General features: G+C 47.1%; 1 protein-coding gene across 4 annotated transcripts in view; it reads left to right on the top strand.

The window, feature by feature from the left end:
* Window positions 1-24,716, top strand: part of Chd7 (chromodomain helicase DNA binding protein 7) — a 182,658-nt gene that overhangs the window by 150,831 nt on the left and 7,111 nt on the right. For 3 of the 4 annotated variants that reach the window (XM_028878517.2, XM_028878511.2, XM_028878512.2), the window contains exons 16-34: window positions 3,047-3,257; window positions 3,911-4,106; window positions 4,682-4,849; window positions 5,184-5,363; window positions 8,522-8,632; window positions 8,717-8,922; window positions 11,332-11,531; window positions 11,698-11,857; window positions 15,051-15,140; window positions 15,561-15,664; window positions 16,983-17,112; window positions 17,394-17,466; window positions 17,617-17,674; window positions 18,302-18,530; window positions 18,783-18,991; window positions 19,102-19,773; window positions 20,865-21,025; window positions 22,435-22,662; window positions 23,033-23,476. In XM_028878517.2, coding sequence (XP_028734350.1) covers window positions 3,047-3,257; window positions 3,911-4,106; window positions 4,682-4,849; window positions 5,184-5,363; window positions 8,522-8,632; window positions 8,717-8,922; window positions 11,332-11,531; window positions 11,698-11,857; window positions 15,051-15,140; window positions 15,561-15,664; window positions 16,983-17,112; window positions 17,394-17,466; window positions 17,617-17,674; window positions 18,302-18,530; window positions 18,783-18,991; window positions 19,102-19,773; window positions 20,865-21,025; window positions 22,435-22,662; window positions 23,033-23,476 — 3,830 coding nt within the window. The remainder of the gene's footprint in view (window positions 1-3,046; window positions 3,258-3,910; window positions 4,107-4,681; window positions 4,850-5,183; window positions 5,364-8,521; window positions 8,633-8,716; window positions 8,923-11,331; window positions 11,532-11,697; window positions 11,858-15,050; window positions 15,141-15,560; window positions 15,665-16,982; window positions 17,113-17,393; window positions 17,467-17,616; window positions 17,675-18,301; window positions 18,531-18,782; window positions 18,992-19,101; window positions 19,774-20,864; window positions 21,026-22,434; window positions 22,663-23,032; window positions 23,477-24,716) is intronic. The other variant, XM_028878514.2, reaches the window with a different exon arrangement.

Here is a 24,716-nt window from a genome sequence, read left to right as displayed (position 1 = left end):
ATAGGTGGAAATGGTAAGGTAAACATAATGGGAGAAACTGCTGTGCGGTTGAAAGAGGAGTGTCCAGCATGTAGCAGGCAGGCAGGCAGTGTTGCTAAATGGCAGGTAACTGGACAGCCTACGTTGAGTTATTAGCACTGACCTAAGCATTGCTCGGATAGAATTTTGTTTCCTGACTTGAGAACAAGAGTGATGAAAGCGTGTCCAAAGGCCCCTGATAGTTGGAGGTGACGTGGAGTCATCGTTTGTTACAATTCATTGTAGGAAGAATGAAAAAAATAGGGTGCTTTACAAAAGTTGAGATTGACCTAATGGAATCTATTTTGGAGGGGGGAAAAAAGGTTACATTATTTTTATTTAACCTTCAAGAACTAGATGTTTTCCTATTTGTTAATGACTAGTATGCACAGGTGGCATTACAGTTGCCGCCCCAATATCAGCTCTCTGTTGAATTAAGGGAACTCCACTCTTGTCTCAACCTGCCTTTGATGTGTACATCCTGATGAGCACAGTACCAGCCACACTTTAATTTAGGGCAGTGCCGACACAGTAGTTTGGTTCATCATAACCCATATCCAGTTAATGTTTTCAAGTCTGACATCAGAGGAAATCTTCAATTGCCAATTTTAAAAATTTGGCTGTGATACATAGGGCAGAAATTGCTGCCCTCTCCCACAGCCACCCTCGCTTTCCATGTACCATAATAAATGTAGCACGAAAAGAAATGTAAAGGGGCCTGGCGTGGTGCCGCACGCCTTTAATCCCAGCACTCGGGAGGCAGAGGCAGGCGGATCTCTGTGAGTTTGGGGCCAGCCTGGTCTACAGAGAGAGTTCCAGTTCTGGGACAGCCAGATAGCCAGGGCTCTGTTTCACAGAGAAACCCTGTTTCAACCTCATGCCACCCCCTGCAAAAAAAACCCACCAACAACAAAAAGAATTATAAATTATGTGTATTTGTACATACCGAAGGATTATTGATATAAAGTATCCTGGAAGAACTTGAATTCCTAATAAAATGGACCAGTTCCACATATTTTGCCCCCTCCCAAAAAAAGAAGACTACATTGTCTCCTTTTTTACTGTTGTTATAAAATGAGGAGTCATGGGGGCTGGAGAATGGTCACGGTTATGGAGAGATGCTTGGCGACTAGAACACATCTTCCTTCAGAGCGGACCGAGTTGGATTCCCAGCACTCACACTGCAAGAGGTGGCTCACGACCATTTGCAGCTCGGTCCCTGGAGGAGTCTGATGCCTCTGACCTGAAGGCGTCTGCACTCACATGCACATATACACACACTCACTTAAAATAAATTCTAAACATTTCAGGATAGGAAATTATTGGTCACATTGAAAAGGCAGAGAAGAGTTATTTTGCTCATTCTTAATAAATTTAAATTTTTATATTCTAAGTTCAGATTTCTCTATTTGAAACATTTATATTTCAATTTTTTACTAAAATAATTCCAGCTTATCTGACATTTGCTTTCTCAAAGTAAAAATCTCATTTTTGAAAACTATTCCTTGATCCTTAACTTATTTTAAATTACATTACATTTCATTTTGATTCTGGATTTTATGCCTCATGGACAAAGAATGCCCAAACATCATAAAAGTAAAAAATTTATTTCTAAGTTGTAAGCATCTAATGATGCATTATACAAAAAATAAACTTTCTAAAAGTGATAATTTACTTTCCTGCACAGGAGAGCTTTCTGAATCTAGAGCCTGGGCTTACAGATCTCAGGCTTGAGAAACACGATCACCTTCAATCAGACACTTTGCTAGTGTCTTCAGCGGCATTTTGTTCTTTATCTTTCCTTGGTCTGCTTCCACACTCACAGAAAAAGAAAAAAAAAAAATGAATCCTAGCTTTTTGTTCATGTGGAAGGGGAGTAAGGGTTACCCTGTTCCAAAAGAGTTGGCATTTTCTGCCAGGCTCCCTTTGTGAAAAGGTCATGTGCTCTGTGGAAGGCCTGGCACTTGTGCCAGACATCCAGTGGCTTTAATCTGCCCGTGATGACTCTTAGCTAACACAGTGTTCTGCATATGACCTCCTGAGGACACTCTCGCAAGCCCCTCTCATAGCAACGGGGCAGTGCTGGGGCCGCCGTGTGTTCCTGTGGAGGGGCCACCGACTGATGCCCTGGCCTGTCAGAGCCGACCTTCAGAAGCCTTTGGGAGATGTGTGTCTCCCTCTCCCGTGTGTCACTGGTTTACGCGTTTCAAACAGTGGTAGGGAGGGTTAGGGTTAGGTTCAGGCACAGTATAATGGTGGGAAATGACCCCTTTAGGTGGTTAAATTTGGTGTCTTCATGAAGAGCAGCTGTGGTAGGAGAGCAGTGTACACAGCTGTTACTGGGGAGCCCAAGAGGCCAAGGAGGAGGCAGGCCACCTCTGCTTAACTCCAGCCAAATTACCTGAGCAGCCGAGAGGCTGCTGCTTCTGAACCCACGCCAGGGTGGAGGAGGTAGTGGTGAGCCTTCAGTATCGGGAGCATGCCCTTCCTTCTGGCACACACAAGTTTCTGCACAGCGAGGAAACTGAGGAGAAGGAAGGTAGGCAGGGAAGCCGTAGAGTTGGTTCTGGTTTGAGCTTCACCGGGTTTGGGTAATTCACAGTAGAACTGCTGCTTGTGTTTACTCAGCAAGCATTACCTTTCTCAGCAATTCAGGCTCTAGGTTTTCTGTGGGCTTCTGGCCCTTGGCTTGTTTCTGCCACCTCCAGTCTGTTGTTGAAATTTGGGTATGTTTTTGTTTGTTTTTGTTTTGTGTTGTTTTTCATATAGACATCAAACATTTGGTTGTTGCAAAATGTGGATCTCTTCCCCAGATGCCTCAGTATATGGAACCTAAAACTCTGGTCGCTTTTGTAGGCCTCTAGTTGTGTGTGGATCTAACTTTGAGTAAGCAGGTGGCTTCCTGCTCTTAAACGTGAATGGGACACTCTGATTTTGCCAGTTTGTTGTGGGTTTTGAAAGCAAATCCATTGTTTTTAGTAATAAAAACCCTTTACAGTATTCACGTCATGCCGTCCAATCTCTGCAGGTGCTGAAGAGAAAATTTTGGAAGAGTTTAAAGAAACACACAATGCAGAGTCTCCAGATTTTCAGCTCCAGGCAATGATCCAGGCTGCTGGCAAGCTGGTGCTGATTGACAAGCTGCTGCCAAAGCTGAAGGCTGGTGGCCACAGGGTGCTTATCTTTTCCCAGATGGTGCGCTGCTTGGACATCCTGGAAGACTATCTCATTCAGAGACGGTGAGGCCACTGCACAAAACCACAGAGAAAGAGCAGGACTCAGAGTGGGCCACCTAGAAGGGCCATCCTAGTGGGCGGAGAAGGGAGAGGTGGTGGATGGAGACAGTCTGTCCCCTCCCTTTAAAACCACGGGTGTGCATTGGGGCATCTTATACGATGACTGCAGGGGGCCATTGCATATGGTTTTGTTTTGTTTCCCCTGTAGCCCTGACTGCCCTGGATCTCACTCTGTAGCCCAGGCTGGCCTCAAACTCAGAGATCCACCTGCCTCTGCCTCCCGAGTGCTGGGATTAATGGTGTACACCGTGTGTAGGAGGTTTTTGTTTGTTGTATTGTTGTTGTTGTTTTTTACACTGCATACTTTTGTGGGCACTTTTTCCCTCATTTCATTCACCTTGGGGAGAAAAGTACTTACTTAAAATTAAAACTGTATGTTATCAGCTATTTTCAGAATTTAGCTATTTCCTTAGGAGAGAGTAAAATAAAAATCTTGGAGTGTTCAGGCAGTTGTATGGAAAAACAACTCTGATCTGAAATTATTTGTTAAAGCCTTCTATTGTGTGAGTGCATATTCCATAGTGGAGTCCTCACTGGAAAGCAGAAAGGAGCGAGCAGTGGTAGCTGTTTGTCAGGCCTCCTTGTTGCATTTCCAGGTATCCATATGAACGGATCGATGGCCGGGTCAGAGGCAACCTCCGCCAGGCAGCTATCGACAGATTCTCCAAACCTGATTCCGATAGGTTTGTTTTCCTCCTGTGCACAAGGGCAGGAGGTCTAGGCATTAACCTCACTGCTGCTGATACCTGCATCATCTTCGACTCAGACTGGAATCCCCAGAACGACCTCCAGGTGAGTGGGGACAGGCTGCTCCAGTGTCTCTTCTCCTCCTCCTGTGACAAAGACTCATCGGTCACACCAGGGCACGAGGGCGTCACTGCCAGCTGTGTCTCCTGCCTAGTGATCAGCCGGTGCAGTGTGTGGAAGAAATCCCTTAGTGTATTCACCTCTTTAATGATTGGGACATGCGGTCTTACAACTGGCCGGAGCCGTGTGTTTAAGTAGTTGTGTTGGTCACTTTTGGCTGCCATAACAAAAAAAAAAACCCGACATGGCTGGGCAGCTTAAACGATTCCCTCGCCTTTCTCCAGGTTCTGGAGCTGGAAGTGTGAGGTATGGATGCCAGCAAGATCGGGTGGTTGATAGGAAACTGCTGTGCAGACAGCCATCTTCCTCCCACACACCCACCTTCCCACCTCTTCTTTAGGGCGCTAATCCCATTCATTAGGGCACCACCCTCATGACCTAATTACCTCTTAAGCTCTCACTTCTAAATCACAGTGAGATCAGCTTTCCAACATCTGAATTTAGGGAGGACACCACTATGTATTCCATTACCACAGCCATCAATTTTCTTTTTCTTCCAGGCTCAGGCTAGATGCCACAGAATAGGGCAGAGCAAATCTGTGAAAATCTACAGGCTGATTACTAGAAACTCGTATGAAAGGGAAATGTTTGACAAGGCGAGTTTGAAGCTGGGCCTGGATAAAGCTGTGCTGCAGTCTATGAGTGGAAGAGAGAACGCCACGAACGGGGTAAGTGGACACTGCCCAGGCCGTGTGTTCATTCTGGCTCATGGCTGCATCAAGCCGATGGTGAGAAATTATTTGGCATCTGGCTTTTGTTTGTTTTCTTGAGACAGGTCTCACTGTGTAGCTCTGGCTGGAACTCAGAGCAATCCATGTGTCTCTGCCTCCCAATTTCTGGGATTAAAGCCGTGCATCACCACATTCTACTGGCTATTTTTTTACCTCAAGATTTAAGCATATTTTATTCCATTTTCCTTTGTTGCAAGTAAACCTCCTTAAGACAGTTAGTTTCTGTCTTAATTCTAAATGACTTTGAATACTTAACCTTTCTCTGAAACAGGTGCAGCAGCTTTCCAAGAAGGAGATAGAAGACCTTCTACGCAAGGGAGCATATGGTGCACTTATGGAGGAGGAAGATGAAGGCTCCAAGTTCTGTGAAGAGGATATTGACCAGATTCTCCTTCGCCGAACCCACACTATTACCATAGAGTCTGAAGGAAAAGGCTCCACGTTTGCTAAGGTTCGAATCCACCTAGAGAAGCATGCTAGAGCTTCTGAAGAGCACTCAGGCAGGGATCATCACAAAAAGGAAGTAGAACTGTGGCTTTTGTTACGATACAGGCCAGTTACTAATTGCCTGGCAACTCTAACACATAAGGCATTCTTTTGTTGTTTGTTTTTGAGACAAGGTTTCTCTGTGTAGCCTTGGCTGTCCTGGAACTCACTCTATAGACCAGGCTGGCCTTGAACTCACAGAGATCCACCTGCCTTTGCCTCCCAAGTGCTGCTACAGCGCTGGGTTTTCCTGGGGGGAGGGAGAGACATGGTCCTGCTCTTTGTTGTCTTTGCCCATTCTTCCCTCTTAGGAATCTAGTTCTCCCATCATCCTCTTCTCTCCTAGACCCTGATTCCTGGAACGACCTGAGAAGATGATCAGATCACTCTGTATTTAGGTCTTTCTTGTTTTCCTCTCTAGCTACAGCTCTACAACTCTGCTCATAGCTAAAACGCACCCATCACATTCTCTTCCAGCACTGGACACTACCTGCTTCCCACAACTTGCCCCATGTTCTTTTCTGCTATATCCAGCCTGCATGGCCAAGGAAGCTCTGAGCCCTGACCAGCACCTAACAGCCACTTGCTCGTATTCCAGTCACACACACCAAGGCTCATTCTACTTTTCAGTTTTGCTAAACTCCTGTTTACTTTCCATGAAGTGTGAAATTCAGTGCCTTGGACATATTACAGGCTTGTGCAACTGTTAGCACAATTCTAAGTTTAAAATGTTCCTATTACCTCAAAAAGATCCCCATGCCCGCCGGGCAGTGGTGGCACACGCCTTTAATCCCAGCACTCGGGAGGCAGAGCCAGGCGGATCTCTGTGAGTTCGAGGCCAGCCTGGGCTACAGAGTGAAATCCAGGACAGGCTCCAAAACTACACAGAGGAACCCTGTCTCGAAAAACAACCAACCAACCAACCAAACAACCCCTCATGCCCACTAGTAAATTAGTAATCAGTATACCCTCTTGTTCACCCAGGCCTGCAACCACATGTCCTTTTTATAACTTCACCTCCCCCGGACACCATTATAGATGGAGTTATACCATGTGTGGTCATTTGTATATGCTTATATAATGTTTTTGAGGTTCATCTTGTTGTAGTATGTATGTTACTTTGTTCCTTTTTATTGCTTACAATGTTCTACTGTATGGGTATCACACAGTAACAAGGTGATAATAGATATTCAGATCATTTATCTATTGCAAATTGATGATGAAATTTGGGTTATTTCTACTTAGGGATTTTTTTTTTCTCCCTAGATAGTGTTTCTCTGTGTAGCCCTAGCTGTTCTGGAATTCACTCTGTAGACCAGGTTAGCCTTGAACTCAGAAATCTACCTGCCTATGCCTCCCAGGTGCTGGGATTAAACATGTGCATGCTTATCATTTAAGGAACTAACAGATTGGGTTTGTTTGCCTCTATTTTTCTTTTCTTTTAAAGGAATTGGAAAATATTTAAGTAGCCTAGAGATAATGGGTTTCACCCTGGTGTTTTTATCACTCACATGTCATTGTACACTGCCACCCTCCCCCTGCTCTCCACGCCCTCTGCATCCCTCCGCTGGTCCCTCCACTCTGCAGAAGCCCTTCTGCCTTCATGCCACGTGTGTTCCAGTGTTCTTTTTACCCTTTTGCTAAAAACCTCTTCCCATAGTTTCATGATGGGACACACACACACCATACATGCACACACACAGTTCATATGTGAGAGAAAACTATGTGTCTTTCTGAGCCTGCCTTATTTTGCTTAACATGATGGTTTCCAGCTCCATCCACTCTCCTTCAAGTGTCATGATTTCATTTGTCTTTACAGCTAAATAAAATTCCATTTTGTACAGATAGAGCGTTTTCTTTATCAGTTGTCTGTTGTTGGACATCTAGGCTGATTCCATTTCCTGGCTATTGCAAAACATGGGTGTGCAAGTGTCTCTGCGGTGTTGACTTAGAGTCCTTCCTTCAGGAGTACAGTCCAGTGGTGTAGCTGTGTTATTTCATAGTTCTATTTTTAGTATTGAGGAACCTCCGTTGCCTTCCATGGTGGCTCCATGAGTTTGCATTCCCACCGGCAGTGATGACGAGTTCCTCTTTCACACCTCCTGGACAGCAGTCATTGTTGCACTTCCATTTCCCTGGTGGCTGAAATTGTTGAACCCCAGTGTTTTCTAGAGTAGCTGTTCACTGTTGCCTTCCCACACCTGTGCAAGTTGGCCTCCTCTGTCGGCCCAGCTTGCAGAGGTTCTTCTCTGGGCTCTGGGCCCTCACTTCTTTCAGTCTCTTGCAGGACCTCTCCTCAGTCCTTACACGCGCTATAAGGTCAGTCTGTGTGAGACTGACATGTATGCAAGTGCACATGTGTTGGCACACACACGGTCTATCTGAGTGACGCGCAGATGCCAGACTTGGATATGGTAGTTTTCTTGGCTTCTTCACTCTTGGTACTTCACATCTGCCTGATGTTTACCTCTATCAACTAACTCACCTTTTGAAAAATGTCTTTTTAGGGAGTCTTGTTTTCTTCATTTTAGTCATTATTTCTTGTATAAAGCACTAGAGTGATGTGCTCTAACCTCCACGCTGGAGGGTGTTGCTGTAACTTATCCAGCAGGCAGCTCTGTGGTCATGTCTGTCTTGAGTTGACCCGTTCTTAGATAGTTCTGCTTCCTCAGGATAGAGGCTGGCCTGCTGGCAGCACACACCAGGGCCCCTTCTCCGGCATCTGCCCTCATTGACTTGCCCATGGCTGCTCTTCCTGAAGTCCCTTCATCTTTGGGTCCTCTCCTGGGTCATTGCACGTGCTCTGCCATGAACATTTCTGCAACCTTTCTTCCTTTATAAGTGCTGTAAAATATGGTCCAAGCATTTTCTTCTAGAGGAGATTTTTTTCCTCTAAGATCAGCTCTCAGCAGTACCTTGCTGGAGCCAATTCAAGGCCTTTCTCCATCGCCTCTACTTCCCCATACCTTCAGCAGGTATGAAACGTGTGTGAAGGACAGTCTTTCCTCTCTCTCCCATCCACTGTACTGGCTTGCACAAGAGGATGAACACATGTATATTCAGTGGAAACAGGCTGCCTCTGAGAAACATCTCAAAGTAATGCATACGTTTTCCTCCTTCTAGGCCAGTTTTGTTGCATCTGGAAATAGGACAGATATTTCTTTGGATGACCCAAATTTCTGGCAAAAGTGGGCTAAGAAGGCTGAACTGGACATCGATGCCTTAAATGGGAGGGTGAGTGAGAAGTCCCATCCAGACTACTGCCTGGTACGACCCAAAGGTTGGTCTGAGATCTCACTGCATTTGCTCCTCTGTTAGAACAACCTGGTGATTGATACTCCAAGAGTCAGGAAGCAGACCCGGCTATACAGTGCAGTGAAGGAAGATGAGCTGATGGAGTTCTCTGACCTGGAAAGCGATTCTGAAGAAAAGCCTTGCACAAAGCCACGGCGCCCCCAGGATAAGTCCCAGGGCTACGCCCGGAGCGAGTGCTTCAGGGTGGAGAAGAATCTGCTAGTCTACGGGTAAGGCCGACTCACTACATGAAGTCATTTTACCTACAGCTGGAATTCTCAGTTGTCACAGGAAAACTGGATCTCCTCTTAGTGTAGCCAGGCAAATGCCTCCACATTAACTTTCTCAGTTGGTCATGACCCAAGTTCCAATCCTCCGGGGTGTGGAAAGAGAAGTCACTGAAATTTATTAGTGTTAGCTAGCACCTTGGGAATTATGGCAACTCCAATTTACTTGTAGATTATTAAAAACTAAGAATGATGTAGAATTGCAAAATCTTGTGGCCACATACTGTCACATAAACTTTAAGACCATAGTTATTTTTTAATAACTTTTTTGCTAGAAAGTCTTATCAAAGGCAGAGACTCACTCACGCACCTTTTCTCCAACTCATCTGAAGCCCAAGGGCTACTAGAACTTCAGGAGTCCGTGGGGTCCCTTAGCTACAGGCTGCCTCCCAAGCCGTCATGACCTACATCCGCTTCATGTTTCATGTGCATGGCACCCGCACAGCACTTTGATTGGCAGGATACTCAGTAAATACCTGAATCAGTCCATAAGAATCACTCACAGATTGTGCAGCTGTGGATGCCATGAAAATAGAAACGGCCACCAGAGTGTCTTTCCACTGGTTTGAGGCTGTCCTGCCTGTGGTGTTTCTCCCAGCGCATCACTGCTCACGCAGAGCAGGGGAGGCACGCGTCTGAGGCCCGCAGGGTTGTCTGTCACACGGATGCCTTCTCAGGGGTCCTGAGCTCTGTTGGGACTTTGCTTCTGCTCACAGCCCTGTTGCTCATGCCCTTCTCATCTCCGCCTGTGCACAGGCTGTTCTGCCGAGGGCCCCCACCCCCCCCCCCCCCCACACACACACACAGGCTTGACCAGCCTTATGCCTGCCTCCCTTGCAGCACTCCTCACAGCGGTCCCCTTAGCACTCTGGCCTGCTGTCTCATCATCCCAGTGTCTCTCTCCATGGCTTCCCAGTCACTGTATCCTGGGTGCACGAGGCAGTACCACAGAAGCACAGTGCTGTAGAGATGTTTGTGTGCAACACATAAATGCCAGTCGAGACCCGTCCTGCACCCCAGTGACTGTGTTGGCACTAGTCTGTGCACACTGGGCAGCTCTCCTGCCTCCATGTAGAACAGACACTCTCCTAGGCTCAGCCCTTGACTCCCAGAACCTGCTTCCCTGTTTCTGCCTGATGGTCACAGTTGGGATTTTGTTGGAAACCTTAGGACTGGAACATACTAATAACTCCTAGTTCTAAGAAGGGTGCTCAGGGCATTGTCTTTCAGTCAAGTCCTCTGCTTTTACTGTTAGGGATTGAATAACTAGCATATGTTGGGCACTGGGCTAGGGCACTTTTGGGCACCAGGACTACCACCGTGAGCAAGGCAGCCCAAGGCAGGAAGGTGAGCAAGCAGAAATGGCAGTATGCTAAGATGATGTGACAGAGAGCACAGAAGCCCAGCATGCACCTGAGGGTCATTCCCACTTCTGGGGCTGGGAGGAGTCACAGAGGGACTCTGTCCCTGGTGAGCATCAGTGATCCACCAGGTGTGAGGATGGGAGGGAGCAGCAGGCACAGGGACTAGAGGTGAGTGGCAGCCTTGGGAACGGGTCTGAGAAAGGTCAAAACAGCCAGGAAGAACAGCGGTTCAGGGAGAAGCAGGCTATGGCAGGGGATGCTTTCTCTCTGTTCTCAAAGCAGGACTGTCAGTTATCACAGAGGGCAGCAGAGAGGCTCCACCCCAAGGGGGCACAGCTCAGGCAGCCTCTGCATCCTGTTTATTGTGTAGTAGATATTTTCCAAGACAATACAGTACGGCTGCTGTTCGTGTGATGGTGGCACCGTGTGTACTTGTTTCCCTGTGCTTAGTCCTTCCTCCTGTCCTTTCTCTGGGAGGACCTGAGACAGACTTGGTCAGCATCTTGAGTTGGAAGTGACCACTCCCCATTGCAAAGGAGCCACATGGCTTGTAGCTCTTTACTCATTATTATGGTATCTATTTGCGGTGGGTCATAGCTTTGATTTCTAGTAATCACTGCAACTTCAAGCCATCTTTCATTTTAAATGGTTGGTCACCGTAGGTGCATATAAACCATAGTTAAAGGAAGCACAGTGTAACAGTTTCCAGTTCCTCAGATTATGTACATTTCCTAAAAATGACAGCCATAGCTACCAACAGCCCAGGAAAGCCATTAGCCACATGGGTGTTTAGTGGCCACGCAACTCCTGGCTTTGTGGTTCCCTCTGTAAGGAGGTGTTTTGTGCCCATTCCTGCATTCCTCTTGTATCTCTAGAGGTTACTGATGCCAGTGTGGGTCCAGGATTTCCCAGTACTGGGGCCTGGCTGTCAAGGTGAGGTCATATCTACAACCAGGCTCCATCTGCATGCTGCCTCTTTGCTTTCCAGCTGGGGCCGCTGGACAGACATCCTGTCCCACGGGCGCTACAAACGTCAGCTTGCTGAGCAAGACGTAGAGACCATCTGCAGAGCCATCCTGGTGTACTGTCTCAATCACTACAGAGGGGATGAGAACATCAAGAGCTTTATCTGGGACCTAATCACACCCACAGCTGATGGCCAGACTCGAGCCCTGCTCAATCATTCTGGTAGGTTGGTCTTGTGTTCTTGGTCACAGAAGGCTACCAGAAACACGACCATTGGTAAAGTGTGGCGGTGCAGACTCTGTTTTCACCTCTGCCCCTGAGAGTATCTGCCCCGACACTGTACTGTCCAATGCCAAGGCACCCATGACCATGACCCTGGTACTTGTAGGTCTGTCGGCCCCTGTGCCAAGGGGCCGGAAAGGGAAGAAGGTGAAGACGCAGAGCACGCAGCCGGTAGTGCAGGATGCTGACTGGCTGGCAAGCTGCAATCCAGATGCCCTGTTCCAGGAGGACAGCTACAAGAAGCACCTGAAGCACCACTGCAACAAGTAGGTACCAGGTAGAGGAAGGCAAGCGTGCTGAGACATGTAGAAGTGAACCGTGCGTTGCGGCGTGGTACCCTGCGCTCATCACCACCATCTAAGCCAGACCCTGTCACCACTCCCCACAGGCACTCTGTACCGCTTCAGCAAGAGCCCCTTTCCTGGCCTTCGCAGCCGCTTCCCTGTTGACTTGTCCATTCTAGTCCAGCTGCTTTGAGGGTGGTAGTCACACAGTATTTGCCCCTATATCTGGCGATTTCATTTGTTGTGCTCAAGATTCGTGCATGTTGTAGGTGGTGTCTGGATTGTTCTGACAGATGGATACTGTTCCATTATGTGTCTGTCCCATTTTGCTCATCCTTTATCCATGGATGGACATTTGGGTTGTTTCCACATTTACCTGTCCTAAGCAGTGTTGCCGTGGGATTGCAGGTGACTAGTTTGGGGCTCGTGTGTAGACAGACAGTTAGGGTTCATTTATGTGACTCCACCCGTACCTGACCGCTTCCACTGGGAGCCCTGGGGTCTCTACGTAATGCTTGTGCTTTAGTTACGCCACTCTTGCTATGTAGACCCAGATGGCTCAGACTCACGGAGCGCTTCCTGCCTCAGCCCCTGAGTAGCTACAACTGCAGGCCTCCGCATCTCTTCTTGTTCTGTTTTGTCCCCACCTGGCAAAGATGCAAGTCCCCAGCCAGAGTGACTCACCTGAGAACTCCCCGTTAAGAGCAGAGTGGGACTGGTGACCCGCTTCTGCAGTCCCTCGCCCACCTGACCACGGAGTCTGCCTCTTCATCTAGGGGCTCTGGAGAAGCTCCCAATGGTCTTTCAAAGCCTTTGGTGTCTTCGAAACTTGTTACTGTTGTAGCCCGATCATCCTAACTCTACAAAAATGTCTGTCTGTGTAGTTTACTGTGACTTTGGGTTAGTTGCCTTCTGAATTCTGGGTTCAACAGAGGAAGTTAAATGGTTTAATGTGAGAACAATGGCTCCTTTTCCCAGTGAGGCTGTGGTGATTGTTGATTCTGCTGTCAGTATCTCCTGTCGGTAGCAAGCTTCCATAGGGAGCCCTCCCCAGTTAGTACGTGTGATGAAATTGGGGTTCTTCGTATCTCTCATTTAGTCTCAGAAGAACACTGTTGATTCCTTCTCGCTTTTCTCTGGAACAGAGGGAGTGTCCCCTGGTCCTTTGTCTATAGACTGTGCCTTAAGATTAAGTCTTGTCAGAGTGAGGACGTATTGGCAGTAGGTAGACAATAAGACCCAGCTGAACGGAAAATAACTGCTCCTCGCAGACTTGAATACTGTGAGAGCAGACAGGTGAAAGAGACTGAGGGGGCTGGTAATGAAGGACTGTGTGCAGTCCTGGGCCTTGGGCTACCTCACTAACAGGATGTGGGAGAAAATGTGGACAAAGCCTGGGGGCTTGTTAGCCTCCTTGTCTGTCCATCACGGAGTGAACTCCTTGAGATTGGGAGCTGTGTCCTGGCCATCCTTTTCTTCCTGGAGATGTTCACAGCAGTTCATAGAATGCTCCACACTACCAAACCCCGCAACAGAAGTCTGTTTTTTACTAAAAGGAAAAGAAAGCATTAGGTTCCCTGTCTGCAAGTCAAGTGAGGAGTCCAGCACAGGTAGAGGGGATTTCCGATGGAACTACCCTTTCTGAGCATCCGGTGGAAGAAGACACCGGCCTGCAGATTCTGTAACAGGAGGAAGACTGCTAACTGTGCTGTCAGTCCTCCTTACTGGTTCAGTGTGGGAAAGTCAGTATTTGAACTTACATGTTAGCACAAGATGAAAAACAGAAAGGCGTTCCCCAAAGCAACTGCTCATCCTGGTGTATGTTTGGTCACTGGCAGCCTTGTAGCCCAACCCAAACCCATGTTGGCCATGAGTGGACTCTTGGGGTGGGTGGTTGCCGGCATGTCTACTGATGCCTGGTCAGGAGTGTCTGTTTTAGTAAAACTGGCCCCCCCCCCCCGTCATTTTGATGTTTTAGAGACAGGTCACTACATCTTGGGAGACCTAGCTCTGAGTGCTTGAGCTCAAGGTGTCTCTGTGACCTTGGATCTCTAACTCGTCCTCTGTTACCAGCAGTGTTTACATCTGTGGTGTGGAAATGGGAACTTGCTCCACTTCATCACAGGGTTATTAGGAAGATCAAATGAGCCAGTGTATACAAATGAGAAGCGTTGGTACGGGATGCTATGCAAATAGGTGACAGGCTTGTTCAGCTAGGGAAAGAACACTGGAGGATCGACCTTCACCAAGAGGGTCATCTTCAGGTGTCAGTACCAAATGCACAGATGGGCTGTCTGCTTGAGGACTGAGTTTGGAGTAGAGAGAGAGATGACCTATGAGATACACCAGGTGAGTGTTATTTTTTTAAAAAAAAAAAATCACATTTTAGCCATGGAAACACAGGCAAGATAGAAAACCTGGTACCCTGACAATGTCAAGGGTTTTTATTTCTGATTTATTAAAAACGAGTATCAATGAGTTAGATACATTTTAATCTGGTAGTGTTTATTATTTTTAAACCACAGCTTAGGTCCCTGGATAATTAAAAGTATAAATTCAAAGTAATGGAAATGCTTACTATTCCCTGAGTGGGGTGAGGACCCACCTCCCGCCCACCCCGTCGTCATCTTCCTTCCTCGGAAGCAAAGTTGTATAATCTGAAAAACCTGACATTCCATATTGAGGGTTTATTGTAAGGTAGTAAAACCAGATTTTATATCTCGTTTATTCCTACAACTTCTGATGTGCTTCCAAAAATGGTATTAAGGCAGCAGCTGAGGAAATTTTATGAGATAATGAAGCAGAACAGTTACTGAAAGCCATCTGCTCGGTTGTTTACAAACTTGCTTCAATACTTCAGAGGCAGTGGTAGGGTACGTGTCTAAACTTCACAAGCTGCTCTAGGTAGGACTAAATGAAGTGCGCCTGGGCTGGGCTGGGCTCGCTCCCTCTCTGTGCAGCGTGAGCGGTTGCCAGGCAGGCCTGTTGGAAGCCAGCAGAAAGCACCACACAGAGGTGATTATGTGCCACCATCTGTCACGCTTCAAGCCTACCATACAGCATGGCTAATCAGCCTTGGCAGGATGATGGATGAACAGCAGCAGCTGCCAAAAGCCACTGTTGGCAAACAGCACTGAAGTTAAGAACTTTTTCCCCCCTCTGTCTTCCTCTCCAGGGTCCTGCTGCGTGTCCGCATGCTGTACTACCTAAGACAAGAAGTGATAGGCGACCAAGCAGATAAGATCCTCGAGGGTGCTGACTCAAGGTTGGTGCAAGTGTCCATTTGTGCTGGCCCTGCACGAGCTAACCCAGGTGGGGGGAAACTCCATGGGTCGTGCCTAGAACCCCCACGGCCTCGGCAGCTCACCTCCTTTTTGTGTCTGTAGTGCCACTGTTTGTCCTCTGGGCTTGGGGATGTGATGAGAGCATGGGCAGGCCATTTGGGTGTGCTTGCATTTAAGAGGGTGAGAAATGATGGCTGCCGATCTGAGGTGGGATACCGCATGGTGAGGCTCCCTTCTGGCTGCTGACCACTGCCCTTTTGTCTCACCTCTGCCAGTTCTTCCCCACAGTGTAAGATGGTTATCGGGAAAGAGAGGGCACATGAGTGTGTGTTGACCACATGGGACTAGGAGTCATTTTAAGTACTCATGTTTAAAAAGTGCTTAAATGGCTGTCTTTCCAGTGAGGCGGACGTGTGGATCCCTGAGCCTTTCCATGCTGAAGTTCCTGCAGATTGGTGGGATAGGGAAGCAGATAAATCCCTCTTAATTGGAGTGTTCAAACATGGTAAGGGGTGTTTCTGTTTGAATGCATCTTGACTGCGTGGCTTCATCTTTATTTAGAACTCTTTGCATACTCTTTTCCAAAGTCATAATACTAATGAGGCTCGTTCCAAAGGACTCTTGGCGTCTGCCATTTTTCTGTACTAAAAATCTAATATGAACTGTAAATATCAGATGCTGTTTTTGAATGTTTGTTGAGTATTTGAGAAGAAAACATTTCTTTCTTGGCTGTAAACAGAAACCATATTTGTTTTAGTAATAGCCAAGTTGTACCATTGCTTTCCCGAAACTTTGCTTCCGGAACGGCTTCCCTCACTGACTCTGCCAGCCAGTGTCAGAGTGGACGGTGGGCTTAACCTCTGCTATTAATCTGTACAAGTGCCTCCTGGGCTTTGTTCCAAGCAATATTTCACAAATGTCAGTGCTGAGGACTCACCGCTCCCCCGAGTGGGATGCAGCCTTGTTAACTTTGAAAGGCTGGGGATGCCGAACTGGCATGATATATACAGTGAGCGGTTCCTGATTATAATCCCAATTCTCCGGAGGTCGTGGAGGTATTCTCAGCAGCCCAGCCTGACTAAAGGGGAGAATGATGGCTTATAAAACCTTTCATGATTACGGTTTGGCTTGCGGCTCTACAGCAGTTAGGAGCGGTGTGTTGTAGTACACATCCTAATTGAATTGTGCTGTTCTGCCTATGTACTCCAGCCGTGTTCTGTGAGCTCGGCCTCAAAATCATTTTCCCGCAGTGCACTGTTGGGATCTGCCATTTTCCATCTAGTCAACTTGGGCAGTCAAAAAGCAAATTGCAGTTTGAAAACCATAGAGGGAACAGTGTCATCTTACTGACATGCATCATCCTAAACCAAATAAGACAGGTTCGCTGGCCTTACGTATATGGGGATTTTTCAGCCAGCCATGTGAGCTCCTGCAGGACCAAGCGTGCTCATGGGGGATGGGAGTGGACTTGGAGAACCCCCGCAGAGGTCATAAAGAAATGTTATGAAGCCTTTTAAGTGTCAAGCAAAATTAGATGTGGGGGAAAAATAGGGTCAGAAATCTTCCGACATCCTGCAGTTACCCTGAACCCTTTTCTGTTTGTATTTGTGGTCACTCTAATAGCTTCTCAGTAAGTTGGCCCACAAAAGCTTCCCTAGAATGAGCATTCTCTGTAATGCTCCGTGCCATGGTCTGCTTGGCTCACCAGACATGATGATCTATGTTTTTGCTGGCTGTGTTGTGGCAGGGCTCTGATTTCTGACAGTGACGGGGGTCTTCCTTTGTTTCTGTGTGTCCTCTGTGGGCTGATGGGCATGATCCAGGCTATGAGAAGTACAATTCCATGCGAGCTGACCCTGCACTGTGCTTTCTGGAACGAGTTGGCATGCCCGATGCCAAGGCCATCGCTGCCGAGCAAAGAGGGACAGACATGCTAGCAGATGGTGGTGACGGGTAAGAAGGACATTCTAAAATTTTAATAAACTTTATGTCAGTATTACATCTCTTGGCAGGGTTTATGCTTCACTGTTGCACTGTTACGTCTGGTTTAAACTTGATGCTCACCAGTAGATCCTGTCTGTATAGCATAATAACTATTTTAAACAAAGTAATATATATAATACTAAAAGTAATAGTAGGTCTTAAAAGTAGTTACTAGGTTGATTGGTACTTTTCCCTCTCACCTCCTTACTCATTGATGTGATTAAAACAATTGTTTTTTAAATTTTTCACAGTGGAGAATTTGATAGAGAAGATGAAGATCCAGAATATAAACCAACCAGAGTGCCATTCAAAGATGAAATAGATGTAAGACCTTGAGAGTATTTATGGTGCCAGTAATATATTATGTGCCCATATAAGACTTGCTAAACTTTATAGATAATGGCCTTTGATTAAAAGAGAAAATAAAATCAAACACCAGTTGAAAATAGCTCTGTTTCTTGTGTTGCTTTCAAGGAATTTGCCAATTCTCCCCCAGAGGACAAGGAAGAATCCATGGAAATGCACAGCACAGGTGAGGCTTCTGGGCAGGTGCCGGGCAGGGCAGAGGAGCTGGGCAGGATCCTGTGTCATGGCATGATGACTGTGTCCTATAGGGTACTCTTCCACATGGACCCTTCCCTTGGGAATAATTGTGATCCTTATTTATGGTTCATTGCATTAAATTTCTTGGATAGAACTTTTTGGTTAAGATAATTAACCAGCTTATCGTCATTGTTAGTGGAAAATTTAAAGTCCTTAAAACATTTTTATTAAGAGGAGGCACTTGTTTTAATCTGAAATATTTGTGTGGACTATTGACTGTCTACTCAGTATAAAATGATTAGTATAAAATGACTAGACAATAACTACATGCTTGTTATGTTCAAGATTACCATTGTAAGTACATTTATAGGAGAGACTGGTTTTCTTTGTGTAAGACTGATAAACTTTCCCCCCTCCCTCGAAGGAGTTAAAAGTAAATAGTTTATAAATTCTTTACAGCTATTACTGCCTGTTTATATTTTAAGATCTGGGGGTGCCAGGATGGCCTCTCCCATCCCGTCCTCAGAAGGCTAAGGAGTCATCTGTTTTTGTTGGAAAGTTGTCTGTGTTGTGAGAATGCAGGACACGTTGCAGACTCCTTTTCCCACTTCCCCAGGCAAGCACAGCGAGAGCAATGCTGAGTTAGGTCAACTTTACTGGCCGAACACGTCAACCCTGACGACGCGTCTGCGCCGGCTCATTACTGCCTATCAGCGCAGCTATAAAAGGCAACAAATGAGGCAAGAGGCCCTAATGAAGACAGACCGGCGCAGACGGAGACCTCGGGAGGAAGTGAGAGCGCTGGAGGCAGAAAGGGAGGCTATTATATCTGAGAAAAGGCAAAAGTGAGTTCTTCACCTCTCTTGCAGCACATCACCACCCCCAGCCCTGGTGCCTTCCCTTTTCCTCTCTACTAGGCCCACAGTAAGCAGTGATCACTCCAGACAGTGGCCACAGAGAAAGGCTTGGTGTCTGGAAGGTGTCTGTCCCTCAACCCTAAATAAGTCCTGGAAACGTGCTCTGGGGGCAGAGAAAAGACGGTGTCTTGTATGCCCACCTCCTCGAGCATGGTGTGAGTGAGGTCTCCTTTCCCACAGGTGGACTAGAAGAGAGGAAGCTGACTTTTACCGTGTGGTATCCACCTTCGGGGTCATTTTTGACCCCGTGAAGCAGCAGTTTGACTGGAACCAATTCCGCGCCTTTGCCAGACTGGACAAAAAATCTGATGAGAGTTTGGAGAAGTACTTCAGCTGCTTTGTGGCCATGTGCAGGCGGGTGTGTCGAATGCCCGCCAAACCCGAGGATGGTAGGTACATGAGTAACTAGCTGCACTGTGCACTCGGTGGTCAGGGCCATGCAAGCAGGTCAGGGCGGGTCTGGGGCCTGCCCAAGTAACCAGCATGCTTCATGTTGTAGAACCTCCTGACCTGGCCTCCCTCATTGAGCCCATCACCGAGGAACGAGCATCTAGGACCCTGTACCGCATTGAGCTGCTACGCAAGATCCGAGAGCAAGTCCTCCACCACCCGCAGCTGAGTGAGAGGCTGAAGCTCTGCCAGCCCAGCCTAGACCTGCCTGAGTGGTGGGAATGTGGACGGCACGACCGGGACCTGTTGGTGGGCGCTGCTAAGCACGGGGTCAGCCGGACGGACTACCACATCCTCAATGACCCCGAGTTGTCCTTCCTGGATGCACATAAAAGCTTTGCTCAGAACCGTGGGGCCGGTACCATCTCTTCATTGAATGCTCTGGCTGTGGGCTTCGGCCAGGCTCCTCCAGCCATTCCCTCGGCTCATGCTCACGAAGAGAAGGTAATTGAGCAGGCGGAGGGCAAGGCAGAGGAGTCTGAATCCTCACCGGCCAGAGAGAGGTCGGATGGGAAGGAGGAGGAGGAGGAAGCTGGCAGTGGGGCCAAGGACAGCAGGCAGGACTGTGAGGCTGAGGCCGGCTCTCTGAAGAGTGAACCCAAAGGGGTGGAAGGCAGTGCAGACCCTGGGTCCAAGGCTGTCTCGGAGAAAGGCTCGGAAGAGGATGATGAAGAGAAGCTAGAGGACGATGATAAGTCGGAGGAGTCGTCGCAGCCAGAAGGTAATGCCTGGCTCCTGCCACTGTCCCGGTCCCACAGCAGCTTGCTTAGAGTGGAGCACAGCCTTGGCATGAAATCTAGGCTCTCACTCGCAGAGATCCACCTGCTTCTGCTTCCAGGGGGCTGCGGTTAAAAGCGTGCGCCGCCATGCCCGTGCTTTAAGCACTTCATTCTTTAAAAGTCATTGGTGGCCAGGAGGCGTGGTGGCCCGCGCCTTTGTTTCTAGCATTTGGAGATGGAGTCGGCTTGTTCTGCTTCCTGAGCTCCAGAAGTACACAAGGAGACCCTGTTCGTCTGAAGGAATAGTTCCAGTTATGGTTACATGTGTTTGTCCTTGTAGTTTTACCTGTAAACACATTTCAAAGAGGTAAACTCAGAGTGGCTGTGCACACATCAGTTCACTTCTGGTTTACAGACACAAGTTCACTTCATAGGCAAGTGTGCTAAGAATTCCATGCAATGGTAAGTTTGGACAAATGATTGTGAGAGAGTCACTCACTGAGCAAAGATGAATCATTTCAAAATAAATGACTGGTTGATATCACATTTTCCATGTTACGGATTGCTATAACCAGCACAAAGTAGAAACAAGGCACCACATTGGACTCTGGTTCTGTAGTGACCCTTCCTTATTAGATGATACCCCAGCCTTGTCCTGTGTCACAGAACAGCAGCCCTTGGGTCAGAAGCATGGTTAGCCTTCAGCACCTACAACATTTACTTGGTGTAGTGGTGCATGCTCATAATTTTAGCACCTGAGAGTAGGAAAACAAGGAGGATCACAAGTTCAAGCCCAGCCTCAACTGTATAGTGAGTCTGAGGACCTCTTGAGTTACATGAGACCCTGTCTCTGTGACCACAAAGAAAAGATTTTCACGGCTGCTTCACTGACAGGCTAGGAGCACCATCTACATTACTGGACTGTCGTAAGCTTTAGACAACACAGACTTGAAAAGCACCCCGTGTCTTTCTAGATGAATAGCAGGTGCTAAAATGGAGCTGGGTGGTACTCCTGTTTTCAGCACTGACCTCTCTAAACGAGCGTCAGTGTCCTGGCGTGAGTGCTGCACGTAACTCGTAACTCGTCTCTCAGCAGGGGCCGTCTCTAGAGGAAAGAATTTTGATGAGGAAAGCAATGCTTCCATGAGCACCGCCAGAGATGAAACCCGAGATGGATTCTACATGGAGGACGGAGACCCGTCGGTGGCTCAGCTCCTTCACGAGCGCACGTTTGCCTTTTCGTTCTGGCCCAAGGTTGGCAGAGTTTTCTTACTGTGATTGCTTTGTTGACTGAACAAAAGAGCAGGAAGAAAATCTTTGTAGCTTGATTTTTTTCAAGTAATTTGAGGTAAACATTGTTGAGCATATGAAAATTGCAGAATTTTCCTTTTTTTTAAAAGAATGACTGGGAAGAACCAAAATGAAGAAGCATTTAGAATATTTTTGTAATAAGATAAAAAATAACTTGTGTGGCAGAGTAAAAATCACTGGTCCTCTTTGCTCCTTAGGGCTCCTCAGTCTGTCATGTTGTCTCATAGAAGCTGTGGGTTTTTCAGTAGACTTGACAAAATGAAAAGTGTGGAACTTTGAAACCATGTTCTTAACTTTTTAAAGATTAAGTAAAGCTTTTAGATTTGAAATACTGTATTTGAAAACCCTCTATGTTCTCCAGAGAAGGGGTGGTAGTGGACCCCTTCATTCCTGTTCATCACGAGGTCATCCCAGATGTAGTTACTATAACTCAAGACAAAGGAAAATTGATCTTTGGCTAGGAAGCATAATTCTTTAAAATGTTCTCCATGCCATTTGGGCCTGTGTTTCTTAAGGCAGGAAGTAATCGCCATATGTGCTGTTGTGGGACTTTCTAGTTTAGAGCAGTACCGCACACCATGGGTTTGAGGTCATTCATCCCATCTAGTCTTCATTGGTGTTAATGTGGCTTAAGAAGGAGGTGACATTTTTGTCTGAAGGGTATGCTGTCAAGATCTTTTTTCCAATTCTCTGTGTCCTCTTGGTTCCTGGTTATACTAATTTCCCACATTGAGTCTAGAGGGGAGTTTCTCAGATCAGTCAAAGGTTTATAGTCACAGGCACTATTAATCTGTGGAAACTTGGTCTAAGGAGCTGTAATTAGAAAATTTTAATGTGCACGCTTCAATGAAATTTGGAGCGATAATAGGTGGGAAATACAGATTGACATTCATTAGGTGTTCCTAGGTTGGTGCCCACTCCATAATGCTGAACTTTATTAATAGTGACGCTAATGATGTCCCCCTTCCTGGGACACACTGCACTCTGGCCTGTGGATCTGAAGGGCCAGACCACTGAAATGCTAAGTGAGAGTCTCCATTGTCCCTCACTGCGGTTCTTGAAAGAGTTACAATTTGCGGTTGTTTTGAAGGTGCTGTTGACTTGATGTGCTCCCTGTTTTGTGCCCCAGTGTGCATAGTTGAAGACAGTCCTTTTTCTTTCTTAGAGCAGCTAGAACATTCCATCAGAACCAAACCATTTTGATGGGTTTTGTGGGTTTACTTCTTCTTTAATTCGGTCCCAGTAATTGACCTTTAAGCATTCTGTGCTCTTCAGCATCTTGGTGGACATATTTATCCAGTAATTTTTAATAGGTCTTTGTTGGAAATTTCCTGTGACTCTTCCCCCTTCAGGACAGAGTAATGATAAACCGATTAGACAACATCTGTGAAGCTGTACTGAAAGGCAAATGGCCAGTAAATCGGCGCCAGATGTTTGATTTCCAGGGCCTCATCCCTGGTTACACGCCTTCCACCATGGACAGTCCCCTGCAGAAGAGGGGTTGTGCCGAGCTCTCCATGGTCAGCCAGGCCAGCATCAGCGGGAGTGAGGACATCACCACTTCTCCTCAGCTGTCCAAGGTAGGCCACAGCAGTTTGCTTGTGTGTTGGAAGGAAATGTCTGTGAATTTTAACTGATGGGGAGCTTATGCGCACTAGTCTGGCCTGGTTTTGTGTGCCTGTTTAACTGTGCTTCCATACTGCCCCCAAATTCCTGGGCTCAGATGGCCTTTCTGCCCCAGCCTCTTGAGTAGCTGAAGTCACAGGCACACATTACCACACCCAGCTGACTAGTCAGACTTCAGAATAAGATGATTGCTGTTTCCATAGCTGTAGCCACCAGTACAGAACATCCAGTTCTTCGGTGGTCTCAGATCTTTCTGATGTTAGCCCCTGTAGCAGATAAAGGTTTGGCTCATTGCAACTCTGTTCTGTTGGAATCTTTCAATAGGATGATGCCCTTAACCTGTCTGTCCCTCGCCAGCGGCGGCGGAGGAGGAGGAAAGTTGAAATAGAGGCTGAAAGAGCCGCCAAGCGGCGGAATCTTATGGAGATGGTCGCCCAGCTTCGAGAGTCTCAGGCGGCCTCAGAGAATGGACAGGAAAAAGTTGTGGACTTATCAAAGGCCTCAAGAGAGGCAACAAGTTCTACCTCAAAGTTTTCATCTCTTACTTCGAAGTTTATCTTGCCTAACGTGTCTACACCAGTGTCTGATGCCTTTAAGACTCAGATGGAACTGCTACAAGCAGGCCTTTCGCGCACACCCACAAGGCATCTGCTCAACGGCTCCCTGATGGATGGAGAGCCCCCCATGAAGAGGAGGCGGGGCAGGAGGAAAAACGTGGAGGGCCTCGACCTGTTTTTCATGAGCCACAAACGGACAGCGTTCAGTGCAGTAAGTTGGGTGTTGACTCCCACTGTGTGTACCCCTTTTGACAGCCAGCCCTGGGCTGCTGACCCCGCTTCTCTCAACAGCATCACGTTGGAGATGGCTTCTTCCACCAGAGAAACAGGATTACAATGGATGGAGCTGTGGTTCTGAGCCAGAAAACTGTGTTGATCCTGGTGCAGATCATTCAGGCTGAGCCCAGGGCGGCGGGAGGACTTACTCTTCCCGAGGTTCTGACATATTGATAGCTCTAGAAAGATTAGCACAAAACAGAAACATATTTTCCTGAGCACACAATTGTTATCTCTGAGTTCTTGAGGAGGAGGCGAAGGTTCTGCTCTTAGACATTCTGATGTTGGGGCCGGCATCAGTTAGACTAGTATAAACGCTTAGTGCCAGGCCTTAGATATGTACTCATATGTCTAACTAGTGGCTTGGAGTGCTCTCTCACACCCTGTAACTACTTGTTTTAGAAATTTGAGACACATCATTGCTAGTCAGAGGACAAGTCAGTAGATTTTTAATTAGAAGGATAAAAAAGGTAGTGTAATAAATTCTCTTCTCCAAACTTTCTCAACCACATCACCCCAAAATGGGACCTCTGACTCTCTGATGGCAAGGATTTTACCCTGAAGAACTCTATTACATGTGCTCCGTGAAGGGTTGAGGACTTCATATCCTGAGCTATTGATTTGAAACTAATCAATAAAGCCACATTGGGCTGGGCCACTGTGAGCCTTTCCATGGGCAGTGGGTCAGTTTTGAAAAAGCTGTGATTTGAAGTAAGAGTCACTGATTGTTCTTTCTGGCTTGGCTTTCTTCTTCCATCTCTGTTATTTGCACTACCACCCCCTTCTGTAAAACAGTATCTCACTGTATCCCAGGCTGGCCCCAGCAGAGATCACCTGCTTCTGCTGCCCTGGGTGCTGGGACTATCAGCCTGCGCCACGATGCCCAGCACTAGTTATTTGACCTAGAGAGAGGCTTACTAATTTAAAAGGAGGAAATGGCATGCTTGAAAAAGTTACAGAACAGCAGTCATTGAAAGTTTTAGCTGCAGTGGGGTGTAAATGGAAGCATCCGTGTGGGTTAAGAGTTAATGTCAACTCAAATTTAAGAGAACTCTTTTTTTGTTGTGTTGTGTAGTAGCCCTGGCTGTCCTGGAACCTGCTGTATAGAACAGGCTGGTCTAGAACTCAGAGATCTGCCTGTCTCTGCCTCCCTAGGACTCTTAATCAATGTTAGA

This window comes from Peromyscus leucopus, chromosome 2, assembly GCF_004664715.2.
Source record: "Peromyscus leucopus breed LL Stock chromosome 2, UCI_PerLeu_2.1, whole genome shotgun sequence".
NCBI lineage: Eukaryota > Metazoa > Chordata > Mammalia > Rodentia > Cricetidae > Peromyscus > Peromyscus leucopus.
This window is presented reverse-complemented; position numbering and strand designations above follow the sequence as displayed.